Genomic DNA, 25,143 nt, shown 5'->3' with positions numbered 1-25,143 from the left:
GATGGAGGAGTCCAAAAACCTGCATATCCTTGTGGGCGCAAGTCTTGCACCTCCTGCGGTTGCAGGGGAAGGTGCCGGGAGTGGAGGTTGGGTTGGTGGGGGGTGTGGATCTGACGAGGGAGTCACGGAGGGAGTGGTCTTTACGGAATGCTGATAGGGGAGGGGAGGGAAATATAACCTTGGTGGTGGGGAGCAACTCCAGCTCTGATCTCCAGCATCTGCAGACCTCACTTTCTCCTTGCTAACTATACAGCCATTCAATGCAAATGTTTCAGTTTGGGCGCTCTGTGCACCTGCAAACCCCCATGCTGCTGCTCACAAACATACATTTTAAAATCTCTAAGACTGAAAAAAACCCACAATCTTTTAAAGGGACCATGCAACCTTTCTCAATTGTACAAACACCAAATTCTAACTTCCTGTCTCCCAATCTACAATTACTCTAACCAACTTCACAACATGTGGAAGTTGGAGTATATGTGGGAAAATGTTACACTGTCCATTTTAGCAAGCAGAGTAGAAGGTATATGGTCTAAATGGTTAGATTGCGGAGCTTGGAGACGCAGTGGGATTTGTTTTAGAACATGTATCACACAAAGCTAGTATGTAGTTTCAGCAAGTTATTAGGAAATGTCTAAAAATATTATAACTGCAAGAGAAACTGAATGCAAAAATAGGGTGGATATGCTTTAGCTCTACAGGGTACTGGTGAGACCGCATCTTGAGTACTGTGCACATTATTTGCCATCTTATTGAAGGAAAGATATAAACGCATCAGTAGCATTTCAGACAAGGTATACCAGGCTAAAATCTGGAATGGTAGATTGCCTCAGGAGGAATAGTTGGCTATGCAAGGCTTGTATCCACTGGAGATTGGCAGAGTAAGAGGCAACTTGATTCAAATGTAAAGATTCAGAGGCCTTGTTAAATAAATATGCAGATGATATTCCCTCTTATGAGAGGATGTAGAACTAGTGCCACTGTTTAAATATCAGAGATCACCCAATTAAAACAGACACTGGGCCAAACATTTTTTCACAGAGGGTAGTGAGACTTTGAAACTCTCTTCCTCATAAGGCAGGTGGTTGATGGGAAATGTTCATCCTGGAGTTCAGTTACCAGTGGTGTACCGCAAGGGTTGGTGTTGGGTCCACTGCTGTTCGTCATTTTTATAAACGACCTGGATGAGGGCGTAGAAGGGTGGGTTCGTAAACTTGCACATGACACTCAGGTCGGTGGAGTTGTGGATAGTGACGAAGGATGTTGTAGGTTACAGAGAGACATAGATAAGCTGCAGAGCTGGGCTGAGAGCTGGCAAATGGAGTTTAATGCGGACAAGTGTGAGGTGATTCACTTTGGTCGGAGTAACCGGAATGCAAAGTACTGGGCTAATGGTAAGATTCTTGGTAGTGTAGATGAGCAGAGAGATCTCAGTGTCCAGGTGCACAGATCCTTGAAAGTTGCCACCCAGGTTGACAGAGTTGTTAAGAAGTCTTTTAGCTTTTATTAATAGAGGGATCAAGTTCCGGGACCATGAGGTTATGCTGCAGCTGTACAAAACTCTAGTGCGGCCGCACATGGAGTATTGTGTACAGTTCTGGTCACCGCATAATAAGAAGGATGTGGAAGATCTGGAAAGGGTGCAGAGGAGATTTACTAGGATGTTGCCTGGTATGGAGGGTATGTCTTACGAGGAATGGCTGAGGGCCTTGAGGCTGTTTTCGTTGGAGAGAAGAAGGTTGAGAGGTGACTTAATAGAGACATACAAGATAATCAGAGGGTGGACAGGGAGATCCTTTTTCCAAGTATGGTGACGGCCAGCACGAGGGGGCATAGCTTTAAATTGAGGGGTGATGGATATAGGACGGATGTCAGAGGTAGTTTCTTTACTCAGAGTAGTAAGGGTATGGAATGCTTTGCCTGCAACGGTAGTAGACTCGCCAACTTTAAGTACATTTAAGTTGTCATTGGACAAGCATATGGACGTACATGGAATAGTGTAGGTTAGATGGGCTTCAGATTGGTATGACAGGTCGACGCAACATCGAGGGCTGAAGGGCCTGTACTGCGCTGTAATGTTCTATGTTCTAAGGCAATGAAAGCAGACTCTTTGAATATCTTTTAAAGCACAAGTGGATAGATTTTTTACCGAGCAAGAGCGTGAAAGGTTATCAGGGTTTGTGGGAATCCAGATTTATGCTGCCTATAGTCAGATTAGCCATTAAATGGTACAACGAGCTTTTGGATTGAATATTCTACTCCTGGTGCTGGATTATTTTATATATAAATCCTGTCAGTACAAGATTAGGTCAGAGCTGGGATTTCTGCGACAAGTAACTCGCCTCCTCAATCCCCAAAGCCTGCCCACTATGTACCAGGTGCAAATCAGGAGTGCGATGCACTGGTGGCATAGTTTATAAATTCCTATGTACTCTCAAATCAGAGTGGTGCTGGAAAAGCACAACAGGTCAGGCAGCATCTGAGCAGGAAAATCGACGTTTCGGGAAAAAGCCCTTCATCCTGATGAAATGTTGATTTTCCTGCTCCTCGGACGCTGCCTGACCTGATGTGCTTTTCCAGCACCACTCTGTCTAAACTCTGGTTTCCAGCATCTGCAATCCTCACTTTTACCTAGTACTCTCAAATCACCCTACTTCTGCAATTTGTTCTCATCTGCATCCCAGTTCAGATAATGTGCTCTTAAGCATCAGGCTTTCAGATTGTGTAATAGAGAGAGCTGAAGGACCTTTTTTTTTTCATTTTAGTTTTGATTCCCACTGCTATTAGTATCATTCTTCTATTTTCCCAATGTAATGGGAGAACCTTGAATATCTTTATTAAGATCCTGGGCAAGTGGTTGGAAACAAAGTGCAATTATTATTTCCATAAAGGTATTGGGTGGAACTGTCTTAGTATTTATTAAAGATTGCATGCACAGGGGCACAACAGTCCATGTACAGAAATAGGTTTATATATATAAGGAGACGTATATACCTATCCACAACACTTAATTAAAGAGTGATGTACTGAATGATTAAAGCAATAAAGCATTAGATACTACAAGAGGTTTGCTTTGATAAATCACAGTACTACTCACTTACATTTGGTATTAACATGGTCCTCAATGTTCCACAATGAGTTCACGGTTTCTTTAAGGTATGGACTGCAGCTGACTTCAGCCTGTTCCCAGCCCCTAGAAATAGTAGAATATTGGAATGGATCAATTTTTCACATCTATTTATGTTCAGATTTTCAGTAAAAGGGGAGCTGCATATGATCGTATCAGTATTCAGGCTTTGGCCACTGAGTTTACAATCTATTTACAGTTTTGAACTAAAGTCACACAAGAAGTGGTTTCACAGGGACATGGGCAGACGAATGGGGAGACAATGACCTTGTGAGAATGCCACTCGGCTATTAACCCTGAAACTCAGTTAATGTTCTGGGGAACCAGGTTCGAATCCTGCCACAGCTGATGGTTATATTTGAATTCAATTTTAAAAATCTGGAATCAAGAACCTACTGATGACTATGAAACCATTCTCTATTATTGGAAAAACCCATCTGGTTCACTGATGCCTTTCAGGGAAGGAAATCTTCCATCCTCACCAGGTCTCCGGACCTACAGCAATGTGTCAACTCTCACTGTCCTCCGAAAGAGCCTAGCGAAACATTCAGCTTATCAATTGCTGTCAAGTCTCAAAGAAATGAAATTGGACAACCACTTGACATCAACCTAGGAACTGGAAAAGACAACAGTAGAATCAGCCCTGTCAACCCAGCGAAGTCCTCCTTACCAACATCAAGGGGCTTGTACCAAAATTGGGAGAGCTGTCTCACAGACTTGTCAAACAACAGCCTTACATTATCTGTAGGATTCTGTGAGTATGGCTATGGCCCAGACACCTCTGTTGCCATCTCTGGGATATGACTGTCCCACTGGCAAACAGACCAAGCAGAGCTGGCAGCACAGTGGTATACAGTCAGGAGATACTGGATGTAGGTTTGCTTGCTGAGCTGGGAGGTTGATTTCCAGATGTTTCATCATCCGACGAGGTAACATCTTCAGTGGGCCTCAGGCGAAAGTGTACATGATTCCTGCTTTCTATTTACATGTTTAAGGTTCTTTGGGTTGGTGATGTCATTTCCTGTGGTGATGGCATTTCCTGTTCTTTTTCTCAGGAAGTGATAGATGGGATCTACCTCGATGTGATTCCAGACTCCTTGAAGTCTCACGGCTTCAGGTTAAAGATGGGTAAAGAAACCTCCTGCTGATTACCACATACTGTCCTAATTCGGTTGATGATTTGGTATTGCCTCATGATGAACACTTGAAGGAAGCACTGAGGATGGCTAGGGCACAAATGTACATTGGACGGTGGATTTCCAAGTCCACCAGCAGGAGTGGCTTGGCAGCAGTACTACTGATCAAGCTGGTCAGGTCCTAAAAGACATAGCTGCTAGACTGGGTCTCTGGCAGGTGGTGAGGGATCCAGCAAATAGGAAAGCCATATTTGACCTCATCCTTACCAATCTACCAAATGAAGATACATTTGTCCATGGCAGTTTCAGCATGAGCAACCACCACATAGTCCTGGTGGAGACGAAATCCCACTTTTACATTGGGAGATAACTTCCATCATGTTGTGTGGCACGATCATTGTGCAAAATGGGACAGACTTCAAGACTGGGGTTCATGAGGTATGATGGGCCATCAACAACAGCATAATTGTACTACAGCATAATCTGTAACCTCATGGCCTGGCATATCTCCCACTTAACCATTACCATTAAGTCAGGGGTTCAACCCTGGGTCAATGGAGACTGCAGGAGGGCATACCTGATGATGCGATTTCTACCTGGTGAAGCCACCAAACAGGACTACTTGCATTCCAAACAGCATATGCAAGTGATAGACAGAGATAAGTGATTCTACACCAACAGATCAGATCTAAATTTTGCAGTCCTGCCACACCCAGTCATGAATGGTGATGGACAATTAAACAACTCACTGGAGGCGGCTCCAAAAATATCCCCATCCTCAATAATGGAAGAGACCAGCACATCAGTGCAACAGGTACGGCTGAAGCATTCACAGCTCACAGCAATCCTCAGTTAGAAGTGCCAAATGGATGATCCATTTTTGCCTTCTCCAGTGGTCCCCAGCATTACAGATACCAGTCTTCAGCCAATTCAATTCACTCCACTTGATATCAAGAAACGTTTGGAAGCACGAGATATTGCAAAGGCTATGGATCCTGACAACATTAGGCAATAGTACTGAAGACTTGTACTCTAGAACTTGCTTTTCTCTTACATGTACAACATTGGCATCTATCCGCTAATGTGGAAAATTGTCCAAGTGCATCCTGTACAGAATGAAGCAGGCCAAATCTAACCTGGCCACTTACTGCCCCATCAGTCTATTCTCGATCATCAGTAAAGTGATGTAAGGTGCCATCAACAATACGGTGAAGCAGCATCTGCTCAGCTATAACCTGCTCAGTAATGTCCAGTTTGGGTTCCAACAGGTCCACTAAACTGCTGACCTCATTACGGCCTTAGTGCGAACATGGACCAAAAAAAAGGTCAATTCCAAAGGTGAGGTGAAAGTGAGAGCCCTTGACATCAAGGAAACTGAGCAAAGCTTGAATCATGGGTAATACAGGCAAACTCCAACCAGCAGAGATGGTGGTGGGAGCTGAAGTCAATCATCTCAGTTCCAGGACATCTCTGCTAGAGTTCCTCAGGGTAGTGACCTAGTCCTAACTATCTTCAGTTGCTTCAATGATCTTTCCTCCATCAGTAGGTCAGAAATGGGTATGTTCGCCCATGATTATGCAACATTCAGCATAATTTGCAACTCCTCAGGTACTGAAGCAGTCCATTTTCAAATGCAACAAGCTCTGATTGTAAGTTTCTGCACTGAGCTGGAAGGTTCATTCCCATGAAAACGAACCTTCCAGCTCAGCAAACGTAAATCCAGAACCTCAACCTGAGCTACAGATCTTCTCAAAACTCACTAGCAACAAGATCTGGACAATACTTGCTGACAAATGGTAAGTAATATTTTTATCACACAAAAGCCAGGCTATGGCCATTACCAATGAGTGACAATCTAACCACTGCCCCATGACATTCAATGTTGTCACAATCACTGGGTCCGCCACTGTCAATATCCTGGGGTGTTAACATTGACAGAAACTTCCTCCCTCTACAAAGATAAGAAGCTCTCTTCCTCCCTCTACAAAGATAAGAAGCTCTCTTCCTCCCTCTACAAAGATATCAGCATCTGCAGACCTCATTTCTCCTCAAAGATTTCAACCTACTGCGAATCCTCTTACAAGGATGCCTTCCTTGAAGAAGCTCTCTTCCTCCCTCTACAAAGATCAGCATCAGCAGAAAGTCATCTGGACTTGCTATATGACACAGTGGCTGCAAGAGCAGGTCAGAGGCTACGAATATTGCAGCAAATTACTCTCCTCCTGACTCCCCAAAACCTGCCTATCATCTGCAAGGCACAAATCAGAGATGTGATGGAATACACCCCATTTGCCTGGATGGTGCAGTCCAACAATGGTCAAGCAGTTTGATACCATCAAAGACAAAGCAGCCTACTTGACTGGCCCTGCAAACACAGACGTTCAGTAATAGTACGTGCACTATCTATCTGTAAGATAGCCTCTGGATCAAAGTCCTGGAATTACCTGCTCCCCCAAAGGCTTTATGGGTCAACTTAAAGCAGGTGGACTGCTGCAGTACAAGGGCAACCATGGATGGCAATAAATGCTGTCCAGCCAGCAATGCCCAAGTGCCTCAAATCAATGAAAAAGAATGAGTAGGCACAGTTAATGCAGATGAAGTTCAGTCAAATCAGTTTGGAAAAGTGTTAACTATCCAATTTGTATTTTCAAAAGACTCACCCAGCAAACTTTATGATCATAGAACCATCCTACCAATTCAAAGATCCTCAGACAGCACCTTCTAAACCCATGGGGAGCAGAATGTTACTAGCCACTTGTCAGCACAAGCCTGGATATTGTCCAGATCTTGCTCCATTTAAACATGGACTGCTTCAGTACTTGGGGAGTCACAAATGCTGATGAACATTAGGGAATCATCAGCAAATATTCTCCTCCTTGAAATTATGATGGAGAGGTCTGTGATGAAGCAGCTGAAGAGGTTTGGGCCTAAGACACAACCGTGAAACACTACTTCTACAGAGATGGCCTGAAGTTGACATGATTGACTTCCAGCAACCACAATCTCTCATGTGCCAGGCGCGACTCGAACTGGTGAAGAGTTTACCCCCAATACCCATCAATTCCAGTTTTGATAAGGCTTCTTGATGCTAAACTCTATCAAATGCAGCCTTGGGGTCAAGGGTTGGCATTCTCGTCTCTCCTCTAGAATTCAACTCTTTTGTCTATGTTTCAACCAAGGCTGTAATGGGAGTCAGGAGCCGAATAGCCCTGGTAGAATCCAAACTGAGCGTCACTGAGCAGGTTATTGCTGAGCAGGTACTGCTTTATAGCACAAGACACCTTCCATACTTTAATGATGGCTGGTAATTGACCAGGTTGGATGGCCCTGCTTTGTTCTGTATAGGACTTACCTGGTGTTACAATACGGCAGTGAGCCCCTCCATTATTTAAACCAAATGGTGAGAAAAGCTTACCTCGCCTTGCAATCTGTTAAAATAAGAGTTTCAGAGAACTCCCAAATTCCACTATTTAAAGAAAATAAAATCAATTTATTCTTTAACTGTAAAAGTGAACGTTAAACAACTATTCACAACACTTAATCCCCCCATTTCTCTTAACAGCTTATTACCTGCCTCCAACTCATATATCCAGCCAGATGCTCAGATCGTGTCTTTGGGGTCCTGAAAGGAGGGGGTGACCAGCCCCAAGTCGTGGTCCACCTCGGTACCAACGACATAGGTAGAAAGAGGGATAGGGCTGTAAGGCAGGATTTCAGGGAGCTTGAGTGGAAGCTGACAGCTAACACAAACAGAGTTGTCATCTCTGGTTAGTTACCCGTGCCACGTGATACCGAGGCAACGAGTAAGGAGAGATATCAGCTAAACACATGGCTACAGGGATGGTGCAGGAGGGAGGGTTTCAGGTACTTGGATAATTAGGGCTCGGTCTGGGGAAGATGAGACCTGCACAAACAGGATGGTCTTCACTTGAAGCAGAGGAGAGTACTAATATCCTGGGTGGGAAATTTGTTGGTGCTAATCAAATGGGTTTAAACTAGCTCAGCAAGGGGGTGGGAATCCGAGGGGTAGATTCAGTGCGCAGGAGGATGAGAGTAGGGAGGGCATGGACAGGATTTCAGGGTCACAGGAATGTGCTGGCAGACAGCAAGCTGGTTTGAAATGTGTCTACTTCAGTACCAGAAGTATCCGAACGTAGGATGTTGCCTGGTATGGTAGGAAGATCGTATGAGGAAAGGCTGAGGCACTTGGGGTTGTTTTCATTGGAGAAAAGAAGGTTTAGGGGTGACTTGATAGAGGTGTACAAGATGATTAGGGGTTTAGATAGGGTTGACTGTGAGAACCTTTTTCCACGTATGGAGTCAGCTATTACGAGGGGGCATAGCTTTAAATTAAGGGGGGGTAGGTATAGGACAGATGTTAGGGTTAGGTTCTTTACTCAGCGAGTCGTGAGTTCATGGAATGCCCTGCCAGTAGCAGTGGTGGACTCTCCCTCTTTATGGGCATTTAAGCGGGCATTGGATAGGCATATGGAGGATAGTGGGCTAGTGTAGGTTAGGTGGGCTTGGATCGGTGCAACATCGAGGGCCAAAGGGCCTGTACTGTGCTGTATTCTTCTATGTTCTATATGTTCTATGTTCTATGAGCTTGCAGCATGGATAGGTACCTGGAACTTCCATGTTGTGGCCATTTCGGAGACATGGATAGAGCAGGGTCAAGAATGGATGTTGCAGGTTCCACGGTTTAGATCTTTCATTAAGATCAGGGAAGGCAATAAAAGAGGAGGAGGTGAGGTTAGTCAAGGACAGTATAATAATGGCTGAAAGAACTTTTGATGAGGACTCCTCTACTGAGGTAGTATGGACTGAGGTTAGAAACAGGAGAGGAGAAGTTACACAGCTGGGATTTTTTTTTATATGCCGCCTCAGAGGTCCAGGGAGGTGGAGAAGATTGGCAAAATGGTTCTGGCCAGGAGTGAAAGGAACAGGGTGGTCATCATGGGGGACTTTAACTTCCCCAACATTGACTCGAAATGCTATAACTCCAGTAAATATTTGTCCAATGTGTGTAGAAGGGTATCCTGACATAGTATGTCGTAGGGCTGACAAGACGGGAGGCCACACTGGATCTAGTGCTTGGTAACGAACTAGGCCAGGTGTTATTTAGTGATAGGTGAGCAATTTGGAAAGAGTGACCATAATTCATTTACGTTTAGTTTAGCGATGGAAAGGGATAGGTACATGCCTCAAGACAGGAGTTATCAACGGGGCAAGGACAATTATAATGCGATTAGGCAAGCCTTAGGATGCATACAATGGGGTAGCAAAATACAGGAGATGGGGACAATCGAAATGTGGAGCTGATTTAAGGAACAGATATTGCGTGTCCTTGATAGGTATGTCCCTGTCAGGCAGGGAGGAAGTGATAAGATAATGGAACCCTGGTTTACAACAGAAATTTCATCCCTTGTTAAGCAGAAGAAGGAGGCTTATGTGTTGATGAGGTAAGATGGTTCAGATGAGGCGATGGAGAGTTACAGATCAGCTACAAAGGATTTTTACAGAGAGAATTGAGAAGAGCAAAAAGAGGACATGAGCAGTCTTTAGCAGGTAGAATAAAGCAGAACCCTAAAGCTTTCTATAGGTATGTGAGGAATAAAAGGATGATTAGGGCAGAATAGAGCCAGCCAAAGACAAAGACAGAGACATAAGTGGGAAGTTGTGTGTGTGTACCCTGTGGAGATCGGAGAGGTGCTAAACGAGTATTTCTCATCGGTTTTCACCCAGAAAAAGGAGAATATTGTCAAGGAGAAGAATGAGATGCGAGATATTAGACTAGAAAGGATCGAGGTTAGCAATGAAGAGGTATTATCAATTCTAGAAGGAATGAAAGTAGAGAAGTACCCTGGGCCAGATGGCACTTATCAGAGGATTCTCTGGGAAGCTAGGGAGGAGATGTCAGTCTCTTTGGCTTTAATCTTTGAGTTGTCATTGTCTACAGGTTTAATACCAGAGGACTGGAGGATTGCAAATGTTATGCCCTTGTTCAAGAAGGGCAATAGAGAAGACGCAGGTAATTCTGTTGTAGGAAAAGTTTTGGAAAGGATTATAAGAGATAGGATTTATCATCATCTAGCAAGCAACAATGTGATTGTAGACCGTTTACATGGTTTCGTCAAGGGCAGGTCATGTCTCACAAACCTCAGAGTTTTTTGAGAAAATGACCAAGCATGTGGATGAGGGTAGGGCAGTTGACGTGGTGTACATGGACTTCAGTAAAGCCTTTGATAAGGTTCCACATGGTAGGCTGATGGAGAAAATGCAGAGGCATGGGATTGAGGGTAATTTAGCAGTTTAAATTAAAAACTGGCTTTCTGTAAGAAGACAGCAAATGGTGGTTGATGGAAAATATTCAGCCGAGAGTCCAGCTACTAGTGGTGTGCCGCAAGAATCTGTTTTGGGACCACTGCTGTTTGTCATTTTTATAAATGACTTAAACACTGGCATGGGTGGATGGTTTGTAAGTTTGAGGATTACACTAAAGTCCGTGGAGTAGTGGACAGTGTGGATCAATGTTGCAGGTTGCAGGGGACTTGGATAAACTGCAGAATTGGGCTGAGAGGTGGCAAATGGAGTTCCATGCAGTTAAATGTGAAGTGACTCACCTTGGGAGGAATAACAGGAAGGCAGAATACTGGGTCAATGGAAAGATTCTTGGTAGTGTGGATGTGCAGAGGGATCTTGGTGTCCACATATATAGATCCCTGAAAGTTGCCACCCAGGTTGATAGTGCTGTTAAGAAGGCATACGGTGTGTGTTAGGTTTTACTAGTAGAAGGATTGAGTTCCGGAGCCGTAATGTCATGCTGCAACTGTATAAAACGATAGTGCAGCCGCATTTGGAAGACTGCATTCAGTTCTGGTCGCCCCATTACAGGAAGGATGTGGAAGCATTGGAAAAGGAGCAGAGGAGATTTATCAGGATGTTGCCTGGTCTGGAGGGAAGGTCTTAAGAGAAAAGGCAGAGAGACTTGGGTCTGTTCTCATTGGAAAGATGAAGGCTGAGAGGGGATTTAATAGAGACATACAAGACGATCAGAGGATTAGATCGGGTAGACAGTGGAAGTCTTTTTCCTAGGATGATGACTTTAGCTTTTACGAGAGAGCATGACTACAAATTGAGGGGGTGAAAAATTTAAGACTGATGCCAGAGCCAGGTTCCTTACTCAGCGTGCTAAGAGCTCGGATTGCCTAGCCTGCCAATATTGTTAACTCAGCCACATTAGAGAGATTTAGACAATCCTTGGATAAGCACATGATGATGATGGGATAGTGTAAGGGGATGAGCTTCAATTAGTTCACAGGTCAGCACAACATCAAGGGTTGAAGGGCCTGTTCTGCGCTGTATTGTTCCATGTTCTAACTCCGTAATAATATACTGTTCCAATCAGACATTTATTAGAATTAAATCGACTTAGTTTCAAAACCACACGGTGGCTGTCATCTTCAGTGTGTGTCTTGGAGTCACAGAGATGTACAGATACAGACCCTTCGGCTCAACTCATCCATGTCGACCAGATATTCTAACCTCATCTAGTCCCACCTGCCAGCACCCGGCCGATCTCTCCAAACTCTTCCTATTCATATACCTATCCAGATGTTTTTTGAAATGTTGCAATTGTACCAGCCTCCACCACATCCTCGGGCAGCTCATTCCATACACGTACCACCCTCTGCGTGAAAAAGTTACCCTTTAGGTCCCTTTCATATCTTTCACTTCTCACACTAAATCTGCACCCTCTAGTTTTGGACTCCCCCAACCCAGGGAAATACCCTGTGTATTTATCCTACCCATGCATCTCATGATTTTATAAACCTCTAAGATCACCCCTTAGCCTCTGACGCTTGAGGGAAAACAGCCCGAGCCTATTCAATCTCTCCCTATAGCTCAAATCCTCCAACCCTGGCAACATCCTTGTAAATCTTTTCTGAACCCTTTCAACTTCACAACATCTTTCCGATAGGAAGGAGACCAGAACTGCACGCAATATTCCAACAGTGGCCTAACCAATGTCCTGTACAGCCGCAACATGACCTCCCAACTCCTGTACTCAATACTCTGACCAATAAAGGAAAGCATTCCAAACACTTTCTTCACTACCCTATCTACTTGCAACTCCACTTTCAAGGAGCTAAGAACCTGCACTCTGAAGGTCTCTTGTTCAGCAACATCCCTCGGACCTTACCATTAAGTTTACAAGTACTGCTAAGATTTGCAGCACCTCACATTTATCGAAATTAAATTTCATCTGCCACTCCCCAGCCCATTGGCTCATCTGATCAACATCCCGTTGTAATCCGAGGTAACCTTCTTCACTGTCCACTACACCTCCAATTTTGGTATCATCTGCAAACTTACTAACTATACCTCTAATGCTCACACCCAAATCATTTACATAAATGATGAAAAGTAGTGGACCCAGCATGGATCCTTGTGGCACTCCACTGGCCACAGGCCACCCTCCAGTCTGGAAAAACAACCCTCCATCACCACCCTCTGTCATCTACCTTTGAGCCAGTTCTGTATCCAAATGGTTACATCTCGCTGTAATCCAGAAGATTAACTTTGCTAACCAGTCTCCCATAGGGAACCTTGTCGAATGCCTTACTGAAGTCCACACAGATCATGTCTATTGCTCTGCCCTCTTCATTCCTCTTTGTTACTTCTTAAAACAAACTTAATGAGGTTTGTGAGACATGGTTTCCAATGCACAAAGCCATGTTGACTATCCCTAATCAGTCCTTGCCTTTCCAAATACATCTACATCCTGTCCCTCAAGATTCCCTCCAACAACTTGCCCACCACCGAAGTCAGGCTCACTAGTCTATCGTTCGCTGGCACCACATCAGCCAACCTCCAGTCTTCCGGTACCTCTACTGTGACTATCGATGATTCAAATATCTCAGCAAGAGGCTCAGCAATCACTTCCCTAGCTTGCCAAAGTGTACTAGGGTACATCTGATCAAGTTCTGAGGATTTATGCACTTTTATGCGTTTCAAGATATCCATTACTTCCTCCTCTGGAATACAGACATTTTTCAAGATGGTACCATCTAATGTCTGACATTCTGTATTTTCCATGTCCATGTCCTCAGTAAACACTAATGTAAAATACTCCTTTAGTGTCTCCCCCATTTCCTGCGGCTCCAAACAAAGGCCGCCTTGCTGATCTTTGAGGGGCCCTATTCTCTCCTCAGTGAGCAAACCTACATCCAGAACCTCAACCTGAGCTGGAAATCTTCTCAAAACTCACTAACCCTTTGGATTCTCTTTAACCCTATTTGCCAAAGCTATCAAATGTCCCCTTTTTGCCCTCCTGATTTCTCTCTTAAGTATACTCATACTGCCTTTATAATCTAAGGATTCACGCAATCTATCCTGTCAATACCTGACATATGCTTCCTTTTTCTTAAACAAACCCTCAACTTCTCCAGTCATCCAGCATTCCTTACACCTACCAGCCTTTCCTTTCACGCTACCAGGAACATACTGTCTCTAGACTCTCAGTACCTCATTTCCAAAGGCTTCCCATCTCCAGCTGTCCCTTTATTGGCAAACATCTGACCCCAATCAGCTTTTCAAAGTTCTTGCCTGATACCGTCAAAATTAGTCTTCCTCTAATTTAGAGCTTCAACTTTTACATCCGGTCTATCCTTTTCCATCACTATTTTAAAACAAATAGAATTGTGCTCACTGGCCCCAAAGTGCTCCCCCACTGACACCTCAGTCACCTGCCCTGCCTTATTTCCCAAGAGTAGGTCAAATTTTGCAGCTTCTCTGGTAGGTGCATCCACATACTGAATCAGAAAATGTTCTTGTACACACTTAAATTCCTCTCCATCTAAACTCTTAGACTGGGACTGCCACAGTGTTATGTTTGGAAAGTTTAAATTCCCTACCATAACCAACCTATTATTCTTACAGATAACTGAAATCTCCTTACAACTGTTTCTCAATTTCCCGCTGACTATTAGGGGGTCTACAGTACAATCCCAATAAGGTGATCATCCCTTTCTTATTGCTCAGTTCTCCCCAAATAACTTCCCTGACTGTATTCCCAGGATTATCCTCCCTCAGTACAGCTGTAACACTATCAAAAACACCACCCTGCTTCCTCTCCTTCCTGCAGCATTTGTATCGTGGAACATTAAGCTGCCAGTCCTGCACACAAACCCAGCAACACTCTCAAACAAAAACTAACAAACTTAAAAGACCCAGTACATCACATGGACAAAACCAACGTCATCTACAAAATTCCATGCAAGGACTGTCACAAACACTACGTAGAACAAACAGGAGGAAAGTTAGCCACCAGGATACACGAACACCAGCTAGCCACAAAAAGACACGACCCTCTCTCCCTCGTAACCCTACACACGAATGAAAAAAACCCACCATTTCGACTGGGACTACACATCTATCCTGGGACAGGCTAAACAAAGACATGTCAGAGAATTCCTAGAGGCCTGGCACTCCAACCACAACGCCATAAACAAACACATAGATCTAGATACCATCTATCAACCCCTCAGAAAACAAACAGAAAATGACATCACCACAAACCCCTGGAACTCCATCCAGGCCAAACATATAAATAGAAAGCAGGAGACAACAGCTTCGCTTCACTTGGAGGTCGCCACTGATGATGTTACCGAGCCAGGTAATGAAACATCTGGATATAAAACCTACAGCTCAGCGAGCAAACCTACACCCTGCCCATCCCTGAGTCACGTTTCTGTAATTGCTATGATATCCCAGTCCCATGTTCCTAACCATGCCCTGAGTTCATCTGCCTTCACTGTTAGGCCTCCTGCATTGAAATAAATGCAGTTGAATTTATCAGTCCAACCTTTTTCTCTGCTTTGTCCCTGCCTGCTCTGACTGTTTGACTCGCTTCTGTTCTCAACTGTACCAGTGTCAGATTGATCTCTTTCCTCACTATCTCCCTGGGTCTCACCCCACTACCTTACTACTTTAAATCTTCCTAAGCAGCTCTATCAAATCTTTCTGCTAGTACATTAATCCCTTTCCAATTCAGGTGCAATCTGTCCTTCTTGTGTGCGGCACGGTGGCACAGTGGTTAGCACTGCTGCCTCACAGCGCCAGAGACCTGGGTTTAATTCCCGCCTCAGGCGATTGACTGTGTGGAGTTTGCACGTTCTCCCCGTGTCTGCGTGGGTTTCCTCCGGGTGCTCCGGTTTCCTCCCACAGTCCAAAGATGTGCAGGGCCAGGTGAATTGGCCATACTAAATTGCCCGTAGTGTTAGGTAAGGGGTAAATGTAGGGGTATGGGAGGGTTTCGCTTCGGCGGGTCGGTGTGGACTTGTTGGGCCGAAGGGCCTGTTTCCACACTGTAATGTAATCTAAATCTAAAATCTAAATCTTGTACAGGTCACTACTACCCCAGAAGAGATTCCAATGATTCAAAAATGTGAACCCTTCTCTCATACACCAGCTCCTCAGCCAAGCATTCATTTGCTCTATCCTCCTATTCCTATCCTCATTAACTTGTAGCAGCGGGAGTAATTCAGATATTACTACTCAAAGACCTTTTTAATTTCCTGCCTAACTCTCTGTATTCTCCCTTCAGAATCTCATCCTTTTCCCTTCCTATGTCATTGGTTCCAATGTGTACAATGATCACCTGCTGGTCCCTCTGCCCTTTGAGAACATTCTGCACCCTCTCTGAGACATCCTTGTTCCTGGCCCTATGGGAGGCAACACACCATTCTGATTTTTCACTGCTGGCCACAGAAACATGTCTGTGCCTCGGACTAGAGTGTCTTTAACACAATTAACCTCTTGGAGCCCGATGTACCCCTCATTGCATTAGAGCCCGTCTCGATACTAGAAATGTGGCTGCTTGTGCTAGATTCCCCTGAGAATCCATCACCCCCTACATTTTCCAAAGCAGCATACTTGTTTGAAATGAGGATAGCCACAGAAGACTCCTGTACTACATGCCTACTTCTCTTATCTTTCCTGGAGTTAACCCATCTATCTAACTGTATCTGCGACTTTTCTCCCTTCCCATAACTGCCATCCATCACACCCCCTTGCTCTTGTAAATTCCTTATTGCCTCTAAGTGTGTCTCTAACTGATCCATTTGATCGGATAGGACTCGCAACCAATGGCATTTATTGCAGATATAATCCTCAGTAACACAAATTCTCGCTACACTCCCACATCTGACAAGAAGAGCATATCACTCTACTAAGGGTCTTCCAATTTATAGACCCAGAAAATAGCACGGTCATATTCCTCGACAGAATACTGCTCCAGGCTAACTTAATACTTATGGCTTATATTTTTAAGTTTAATCAAGAGTCATATCTCAATAAAACACACAGTCAAGAAAGAACCCACTCGACTCACTATTGTAGATTTACAGCAAGGCGAGACTGAAAACTAATCTGTTTCTGTGCTGTGACCTCTCCCCAAACAGGTTCCTCCAAGATTAGTTGTGAATTTCACTGTTAAGTTTTCTGAGATGCACTCCGATGTCCAGTGATACATGAATTCAAACAACAAAGACAGTAACTGCTCAGGTTCACTACTATGTCATTAGTATTGTGGGTTTCTTTCTCTCTCTCCTGCATGGACCTGACCATGTGCAGCTAACTGCCTGTCTCTCTCCATTTTAAAGGTGCTTTTGTTTTGACTTTTTTTTTCTCCCAAGTTCCAAAACAATGCACCAGCATGTAAAACAGTCATTGTTGCTCCTGGAATTTGAGTAAATCGCCTCTAACACCTAAAATACCTCAAACAAAATAGGGAGCAGCCTGTTACAGCCAGACAGGTTTTTACTGTCCTCTATCTTGGATTACCCAGAATCCTCTTGTGGCTGAAGATATCCCAGGTTGTCATTGAACACAGAACATAGAAAAGTACAGCACAGAACAGGCCCTTTGGCCAATGATGTTGTGCCGAGGATTACTCCTAATCTAAAATAAAATAACCTAACCTACGCACCCCTCAATTCATTGCTGTCCACATGCATGTCCAGCAGTCACTTAAATGTCCCTAATGACTCTGCTTCCACCACCACCGCTGGCAACGCATTCCATGCATTCACAACTCTCTGCGTAAAGAACCTACCTCTGACGTCTCCTCTATACTTTCCTCCTAATACCTTAAAACTATGACCGCTCATGCTGGTCAATTCTGCCCTGGGGAAAAGTCTCTGGCTATTGACTCTATCCATGTTTCATTATCTTGTATACCTCGATCAGGCCACCTCTTTTTCTCCTTCTCTCTAGAGAGAAAAGTCTGAGCTTAGTCAACCTCTCCTCATAAGACATGCCCTCCAGTCCAGTGTCAATTAGAGTAGTGCTGAAAAAGCACAGGACATCAGGCAGCATCCGACGAGCAGGAAAATAGATGTTTCAGGCAAAAGCACATCATTCCTGATGAAGGACTTTTGCCCGAAACATCGATTTTCCTGCTCCTCAGATGCTGCCTGACTTGCTGTGCTTTTTCAGCACCACTCTAATCTGCACTCTGATTTCCTGCATCTGCAGTCTTCACTTTTGCCAAGCCCTCCAGCATCCTGGTAAAACTTCTTTGCAGGAGAAAGTGAGGTCTGCAGATGCTGGAGATCAAAGTTGAAACTTTATTGCTGGAACAGCACAGCAGGTCAGGCAGCATCCAGGGAACAGGAGATTCGACGTTTCGGGCACAGGCCCTTCTTCAGGAAAGAAAACTTCTTTGCACCCTCTCCAAAGCCTCCGCATCTTTCCTATAATTGGGTGGTCAGAACTGGAAACAATATTCCAAGCGTGGTCTCACTAGAGTCCTGTAGAGCTGCAGCAAAACCTCGCGGCTCTTAAATGCGATCCCCCGTTAATGAAAGCCAAAACACCATATGCTTTCTTAACAACCTTATCCACTTGGGTTGCAACTTTGAGGGATCTATGCACTTGAACACCCAGATCCCTCTGATCCTCCACACTGCCAAGAATCCTGTCTTTAATCCTATTTTCAGCATTCGAGTTCGACCTTCCAAAATGCATCACTTCACATTTATCCAGGTTGAACTCCAACTGCCATTTCTCAGCCCAGCTCTCCATCCTGTCCATGTCGCGCTGCAGCCTGCAGTAGTCCTCTATACTATCGACGACACCTCCAACCTTTGTGTCATCTGCAAATTTACTAACCCACCCCTCAAACTTCTCATCCAAGTCACTTATAAAAACTACAGAGAGTAAAGGCCCAAGAACAGAGCGGGACCCCACTCAACACTGTCCTCCAGGCATAATACTTTCCATCTACAACCACTCTCTGCCTTCTGTCAGCCAACCAACTCTGAATCCAGATAGCCAAACCTCCCTGCATCCCATATCTCCTGACTATATGAATGAGCCTACCATGGGGAACCCTATCAAATGCCTTGCTGAAGTCCATATACACCACATCTACTGCTCGACCTTCGTCTACCTGTCTCGTCACCTCCTCAAAGAACTCAATAGGATTTGTGAGGCATGACCTGCCCCTCACAAAGCCATGCTGAGTGCCTTTAATCATGCTATGGTTTTCCAAATAGTCATAAATCCTATCCCACAGATCTCCTTCCAAAACCTTGCTGACCACAGACGTAAGACTGACTGGTCTGTAATTGCCAGGGATTTCCCTACTCCCCCTCTTGAAAAGAGGAGCAACATTCACCTCCCTCCAATCCTCTGGTATGACTTCCGTGGAGAGTGAGGAAGCAAAGATCTTCGCCAGCGGCTTAGCATCCTCCTTTCTCATTTCCCGGAGCAGCCTAGGATAAATCTGGTCTGGCCCTGGAGACTTATCAAACTTAATGTTTGCCAACATTTCCAGCACATCAACTTCATCAATCTTGATCTGGTCAAGCCTGTTTCCCAGCTCCTCAAAGTTCTCATTCACAACAAGGTCCCTTTCCTGCGTGAAAACCAAAGCAAACCTCATTTTGGGTTTCCCTTATCTGCTCAGATTCCACCCACAAGTCCTCTATGCTTTCCCTGATCGGCCCTACCTTCTCCCTGATCATTCTCTTATTCCTCACGTATGAGTAAAATGCCTTTGGGTTCTCCCTAATTCGTCATGCTCCCTCCTGGCTCTCCTCAGTCCATTTCTGAGCTCCTTTTGAGCAAGTCTGTAATCCTCTAAAGCTGTGCTAGATCCTTGCTTCCTCCACCTTATGTAAGCTGCCTTCTTCCATTTGACGAGAAGCTCCTCTGTTCTCGTCATCCAAGGCTCCTTAATCTTATCCCTTCTTGCCTTTCTCAGAGGAACAAATTTATGCATCACTCACAACAACTGCTCCTGAAGCAATCTCCACATGTCTGTTGTGCCCTTTCTGTGGAACAATTGCTCCCAATCTGTACTTCCCAACTTCCTGATAGCGTCATAGTTTCCTTTTCCCCAATTAAATATCTTCCCTTGATAACTGCTTCTTTCCCTCTCCAAGGCTATGGTAAATGTGAGGCACTTGTGATCGCTGTCACCAAAATGTACTCCCACTGCGAGGTCTGACACTTGTCTTAGCGTGTTGCCAAGCACCAAATCCAAAATGGCCTCTCCCCTCGTCAGTCTGTCTACATACCGAGTAAGGAAACCCTCCTGAAAACACCTGACAAAAATAGCTCCATCCAAACCATCTGCACTAAGAAAGTTCCAGTCTTATTTCTTTTTACTACGAATAGGTTTCATATGAAAAGGTATCTTTGATAGAGAGCGTTTCCTAATTTCTTGGATTGGTATTGATGACAGTTGCTCTGTCTCCAATTTTCAAAACGCCTGCATTTTTGCCTTAATATTCCATAATGGAATTGCTTCTGGGAATCTGGTAGACACCCAGTTATGGTTAGCAAGCACTGATTCCCATATTTAGTTTTCAGGAGAGGACCTACACTAATCAATCATAATCCATGTGATATGTTGTTCAAATGAGCAGTTGGCAAAAAGGTGCCTGTGGCTTACCTACCATTTGACACGCATGACCACAAGTTTAACCACATCCTTGTGCTGACCAGGCCAATAGAAATGCTTTTGAACCTTAGCCTGAGTCTTCCTCATACCTAGGTGACCTCCTACTGGTAATTTATGTGCTATCTGTAACACTTTCAGTCTCGATGCTTCCGGCAACACAATCTGGTGCACTTTGGCCCATTTCTCCTCTGCACTAAGCTGCCGTGGTTTCCATTTTTGTCTTAGGATTCTATCTTTAAGATAATAATCCTCAGGAATACATTCAGATTTCTTTTCTGAGTATGCATCAATATATTATCTTATTCTTCAAAGTTTGTGTGAAGATTTGTAGCTCGGGTGCTCGTTGTTGTGGTTCTGTTCGCTGAGCTGGAAGTTTTTGTTGCAAACGTTTCGTCCCCTGGCTAGGATACCCGTGCAACTTCATCAACAGATGCCTAAGAGAAAGACCACGGAACGAGGACATACCACAACCAAAAGGGCTAGCCACACTACTATACATCAGGAGCATCTCAGAACTGACAGCCAGACTACTGCGACCCCTAGGACTCCTAACGGCACACAAACCAACAGCCACGCTCAGACAACTCACCAGAACGAAGGACCCGATACCCAACATGAGCAAATCTAATGTAGTGTACAAAATACCATGCAAGGACTGCACAAAACACTATATAGGACAAACAGGAAGACAGCTAACAATCCGCCAGTTGCTCTGTCTCCAATTTTCAAAACGCCTGCATTTTTGCCTTAATATTCCATAATGGAATTGCTTCTGGGAATCTGGTAGACACCCAGTTATGGTTAGCAAGCACTGAAACGAAACGTTTGCAACAAAAACTTCCAGCTCGGCGAACAGAACCACAACAATTATCTTATTCTGTTGTAAGTCCATCAGCCCTTCAGGATCAAACACTTCTGCCAGACTCTCTTCCTGTTCAGGATTTTCCTGCACCATTATATCAAACAGGGTGTCCACTAACTGAACCTAACTCCTTTGTCTTTCTCTTTAGTGTTTGCTTCGTGCTGTGATTTATGATAATGGAATCTTGTTACTACAAGAGTCTGGAAAAAAATCCAGGGTATTTTTCTCTTAACTCCTCAGTGCCCTGGCCTTCCTTTGGCTTGTCCACAAGGGGTGTCACTCTCACCCTGGATCCTGCGAAATTGCTCCCAAGAACACACTGTATTCCTGGAACTGACACTTTGTCAATCACTCCCACCATTACGTCCTCAGTCATGATTTGGCTCTCCAACATGATCTTACACAGGGAAATGTTAAATTTCTGTCCAACTATTCCACAAATTGCCACTATCTCAGGCAACATGTCAGAAAGAGTGCAAATACATACATCTCTTACAATTAGGGACTGATCAGATCCCGCATCTCTCAAAATTCTAAAGTGTTTCCCTTCTTCCCCCCATTCTTCCCCAATAAACTTTATAAAGACTTCATCTCTGTGGGTAGAGATCAGGCACTAACTCAATACCTAGCCCCTGCCTCGGCTGTGCACTCTCCTGCAGCTCCTCAACTTTTACTGGGGTTTCCTTGACTACTTTCATTAATCTCATTGGCTGAGCATCTTTTACCACGTGACTTTCTTCAATGACCAGAACTGTAACTTTACGTGTCCCACCTTACCACAGTGGAAACACCGGAGGCCTTTCACCACCTTTTTACCCTCTTGGGCTTCTTTTTCCAGGTGAAAACTAGTAAGAGCAACTATTACCAGTGTGTTCTAGTCTTTGTTTTGTTATGTAGGGTCTCCCCTTCTCCCAATTCCTATCCTTTCCTGGACAAAATTCTTGCCAGAACGTAAACTTTGCCTTCTGCCCCAATGCATACTGATCCACCATCTCTGCCACTCTTCTCACTTCTTGAACTTTCTTTTCATCCACATGAATCATCTCTGGAACTGAGTTTTTTTAACTCTCCAGCAGAATAATCTCTCTTACAGCCTCATAGGTCTTACCTATTTTCTTGCCTTTCCTGACTAATTCGCAACTTCTGAAGTTCAAATTCTCTCTCCCTCTTTGCTCAGCTAAGAACCTTCTCTCCCTTTTTTTCCCCTCTCTCTCTCTCCTAACTCAATTTTCTTCAATTGCAATTTAAGGTTTTCTAACTCTACTGCATTTGTCTCTTTCACTGATACACCTAATTGTTTAACCAGCTCCATTATAATTTCAGCTTTCCTTTTGTCCCTGATTAACCCAATTCTAACCTATTTGCTAATTCTAAAAGTATGTCCTTCCTTTATAAAAACTTTCTTGGCAAATTTGGGAAGCATCTTCAAACCCCAGAACCTTATTAGCAACTTTAAGAGCCATTTCTCTCACTTTTCACTTAACCAACCACAAGTAACTGAAATTAAACAAACTATTTCGCCTACATTCTCTTTAAAGGTCTAGGACACTAATCGGCAAATGTTTAAATCGGCTGGGTTCTTTCATATCCCACATCTGTCCAAGTCTCAGATTGGATCTGAGTAAGCCTGTCCAAATCGATCTAAATCTTGGACCAGAGCCCTGAAACTGTTACAACACGGCAGCGAACCCTTCTGTTAATTAAACCAAACACCAAGAAAAGCTCACCATGCCTCAATCTGTTAAAATAGGAGCGACAGAGAACTTCCAAATTCCACTATCTAAAATAATATCAATTTATTCTCTAACTCTGAAAGTGAACATTAAACAACAACTATTCACAACTCTAAGCCCCCTTTTCGCTTAACAGCTTATTACCTGTCTGCAACTCTAAACAATATACTGTTCCAGTAAGATACTTACTAAAATTACATCGACGTAATTTCAAAACCACACAGCAACTATTGTCTTCAGTGTCTATCTTCTCCTAGCTGTAAATCTCCCTGGGTCGGTCTGCTTTTTTTTTTTACTATGAATATGTTTCATATGAAAAGGTACCTTTGATAAAGAATGATTCCTAATTCCTTGGATGTGTGTTAATGGGAGTTGCTCGGTCTCCAATTTTCAAAATGCCTGCATTTTTATATCCCCAACATCGGATCATCTCATTGGTGCAACATTGGCAAAACAATAAATTCAAACTCAATCAGGTTTTAGTATCCTGAGGATAATTTTCGAATTGTTGTCAAAACAACATCAACTCCGGTATCTATTTCATAACCAAAATGTTATATATTTTCAATTTTCCAGTACATTGAGACTGTCGTCTAGTCATATACACAGGTACTTGTAACCTCTCAGTTCATAACAGCATTCACACACTCTTAAAGGTACAGTACATGCCTTCACCTTCATAACACTCAAATTTCACACATTATTGAGTAGATGACAGATTTGCAATTGCATTGGCTAGACAGACAAGTCCTGGAGCTCAAATCAGTGTCACCAACCATTTCTGGATTCCTTAAAATAAATTGAGTTGGCTGAAGACTGGTATCTGGGATGCTGGGAACTACTTGGGGAGGCAGAGATGGCTCATCCACTTGGCACTTCTGGCTAAAGGTTGCAAATGCTTTAGCTTTATCTTTTGCACTGATGTGCAGTGCTCTTCTATCACTGAAGATGGCAAAAGTTATGCAGCCTCCCCCTCCAGTGAATTATTTAACTGTCCACCACCATTCACTACTGGATATGGCAGGATTGCAGAGCTTAGATCTGATCCATTGGCTGTGGAATGGTTTAGTTCTATCACTTGCAGCTTATGCTTTTTGGCACACATGCAATCCTGTTTGACATCTTTACTAGGTGGGACCTCATTCAAAGTTTGGGAGAAAATTTGTAGCTCGGGTGCTCGTTGTTGTGGTTCTGTTCGCTGAGCTGAGAATTTGTGTTGCAGACGTTTCGTCCCCTCTCTACGTGACATCCTCAGTGCTTGGGAGCCTCCTGTGAAGTGCTTCTGTGATGTTTCCTCCGGCATTTGTAGTGATTTGTACCTGTCGCTTCCGGTTCCAGCTGTCCGCTGCAGTGGCCGGTATATTGGGTCCAGGTCGATGTGCTTATTGGTTGAATCTGTGGATGAATGCCATGCCTCTTGAAATTCCCTGGCTGTTCTCTGTTTGGCTTGTCCTATAATAGTAGTGTTGTCCCAGTCGAACTCATGTTGCTTTGTACAAAATTCCATGCAAGGACTGCACAAAACACTATATAGGACAAATAGGAAGACAGCTAACGATCCGCATCCATGAACAGCAACTAGCCACGAAACGACATGACCAGCTATCCTAAGTAGCCACACACAGAGGACAAGCAATATTTTTTTCTCAAATCTGCTTGAAACCACTTACCCCTCACCTTAAACTTGTGCAATTTCATCTTAGACATGTCTCCCTCGTTGATGAGATTCTCACAATTTCCTGTCTATGTCTCTTGTAATTCTGTATATCGCAATTAGATCCCACCTCAGTCTCCTCTGCTTCAAGAAGAATAAACACAGCCTATCCAGTCTCTCCTCCGAACTAAGACTTTTCATCCCAAGCAACATCCTGGACACCCTCTCCAGTACAATTACTTACTTCCAATAGTGTGGTGACCAAAGCTGCACACAGTATCCCATCTGTGGCCTTACCAAGGCTTTATGAAATTCTGGCCTAACAAGACTTCCTTGCTCCTATATACCATACCCCAGCTAATGAACGCAAATATCCTATATGCTTTAGTTACTCAAAGTCCCTTGGTTCCTCAACACTCTCTGGGGGCCGACCATTCATTGTGTATAGGTAAAAACAAGGAATGCAGATGCTGGAAACCAGAGATTAGATTAGAGTGGTGCTGGAAAAGCACAGCAGTTCAGACAGCATCCGAGGAGCAGTAAAATCGATGCTTCGGGCAAAAGCCCTTCATCAGGAATACAGGCAGAGCGCCTGAAGGGTGGAGAGATAAATGAGAGGAGGGTGGGGGTGGGGAGAAAGTAGCATAGAGTACGATAA

At 44.0% G+C, this 25,143-nt stretch overlaps 1 protein-coding gene across 4 annotated transcripts in view; it reads right to left on the bottom strand.

Moving 5' to 3' along the window:
• The window catches only part of pomt2 (protein-O-mannosyltransferase 2), a 230,678-nt gene that overhangs the window by 108,569 nt on the left and 96,966 nt on the right, over nt 1-25,143 (bottom strand). For all 4 annotated transcript variants that reach the window (XM_043701478.1, XM_043701476.1, XM_043701477.1 and 1 more), the window contains exon 14: nt 3,102-3,193. In XM_043701478.1, coding sequence (XP_043557413.1) covers nt 3,102-3,193 — 92 coding nt within the window. The remainder of the gene's footprint in view (nt 1-3,101; nt 3,194-25,143) is intronic.

This window comes from Chiloscyllium plagiosum, chromosome 12 (assembly GCF_004010195.1).
Source record: "Chiloscyllium plagiosum isolate BGI_BamShark_2017 chromosome 12, ASM401019v2, whole genome shotgun sequence".
NCBI classification, from domain to species: Eukaryota; Metazoa; Chordata; class Chondrichthyes; order Orectolobiformes; family Hemiscylliidae; genus Chiloscyllium; species Chiloscyllium plagiosum.
The sequence above is the reverse complement of the archived record's forward strand: the minus strand, read 5'-3'. Positions and strand labels throughout refer to the sequence as shown.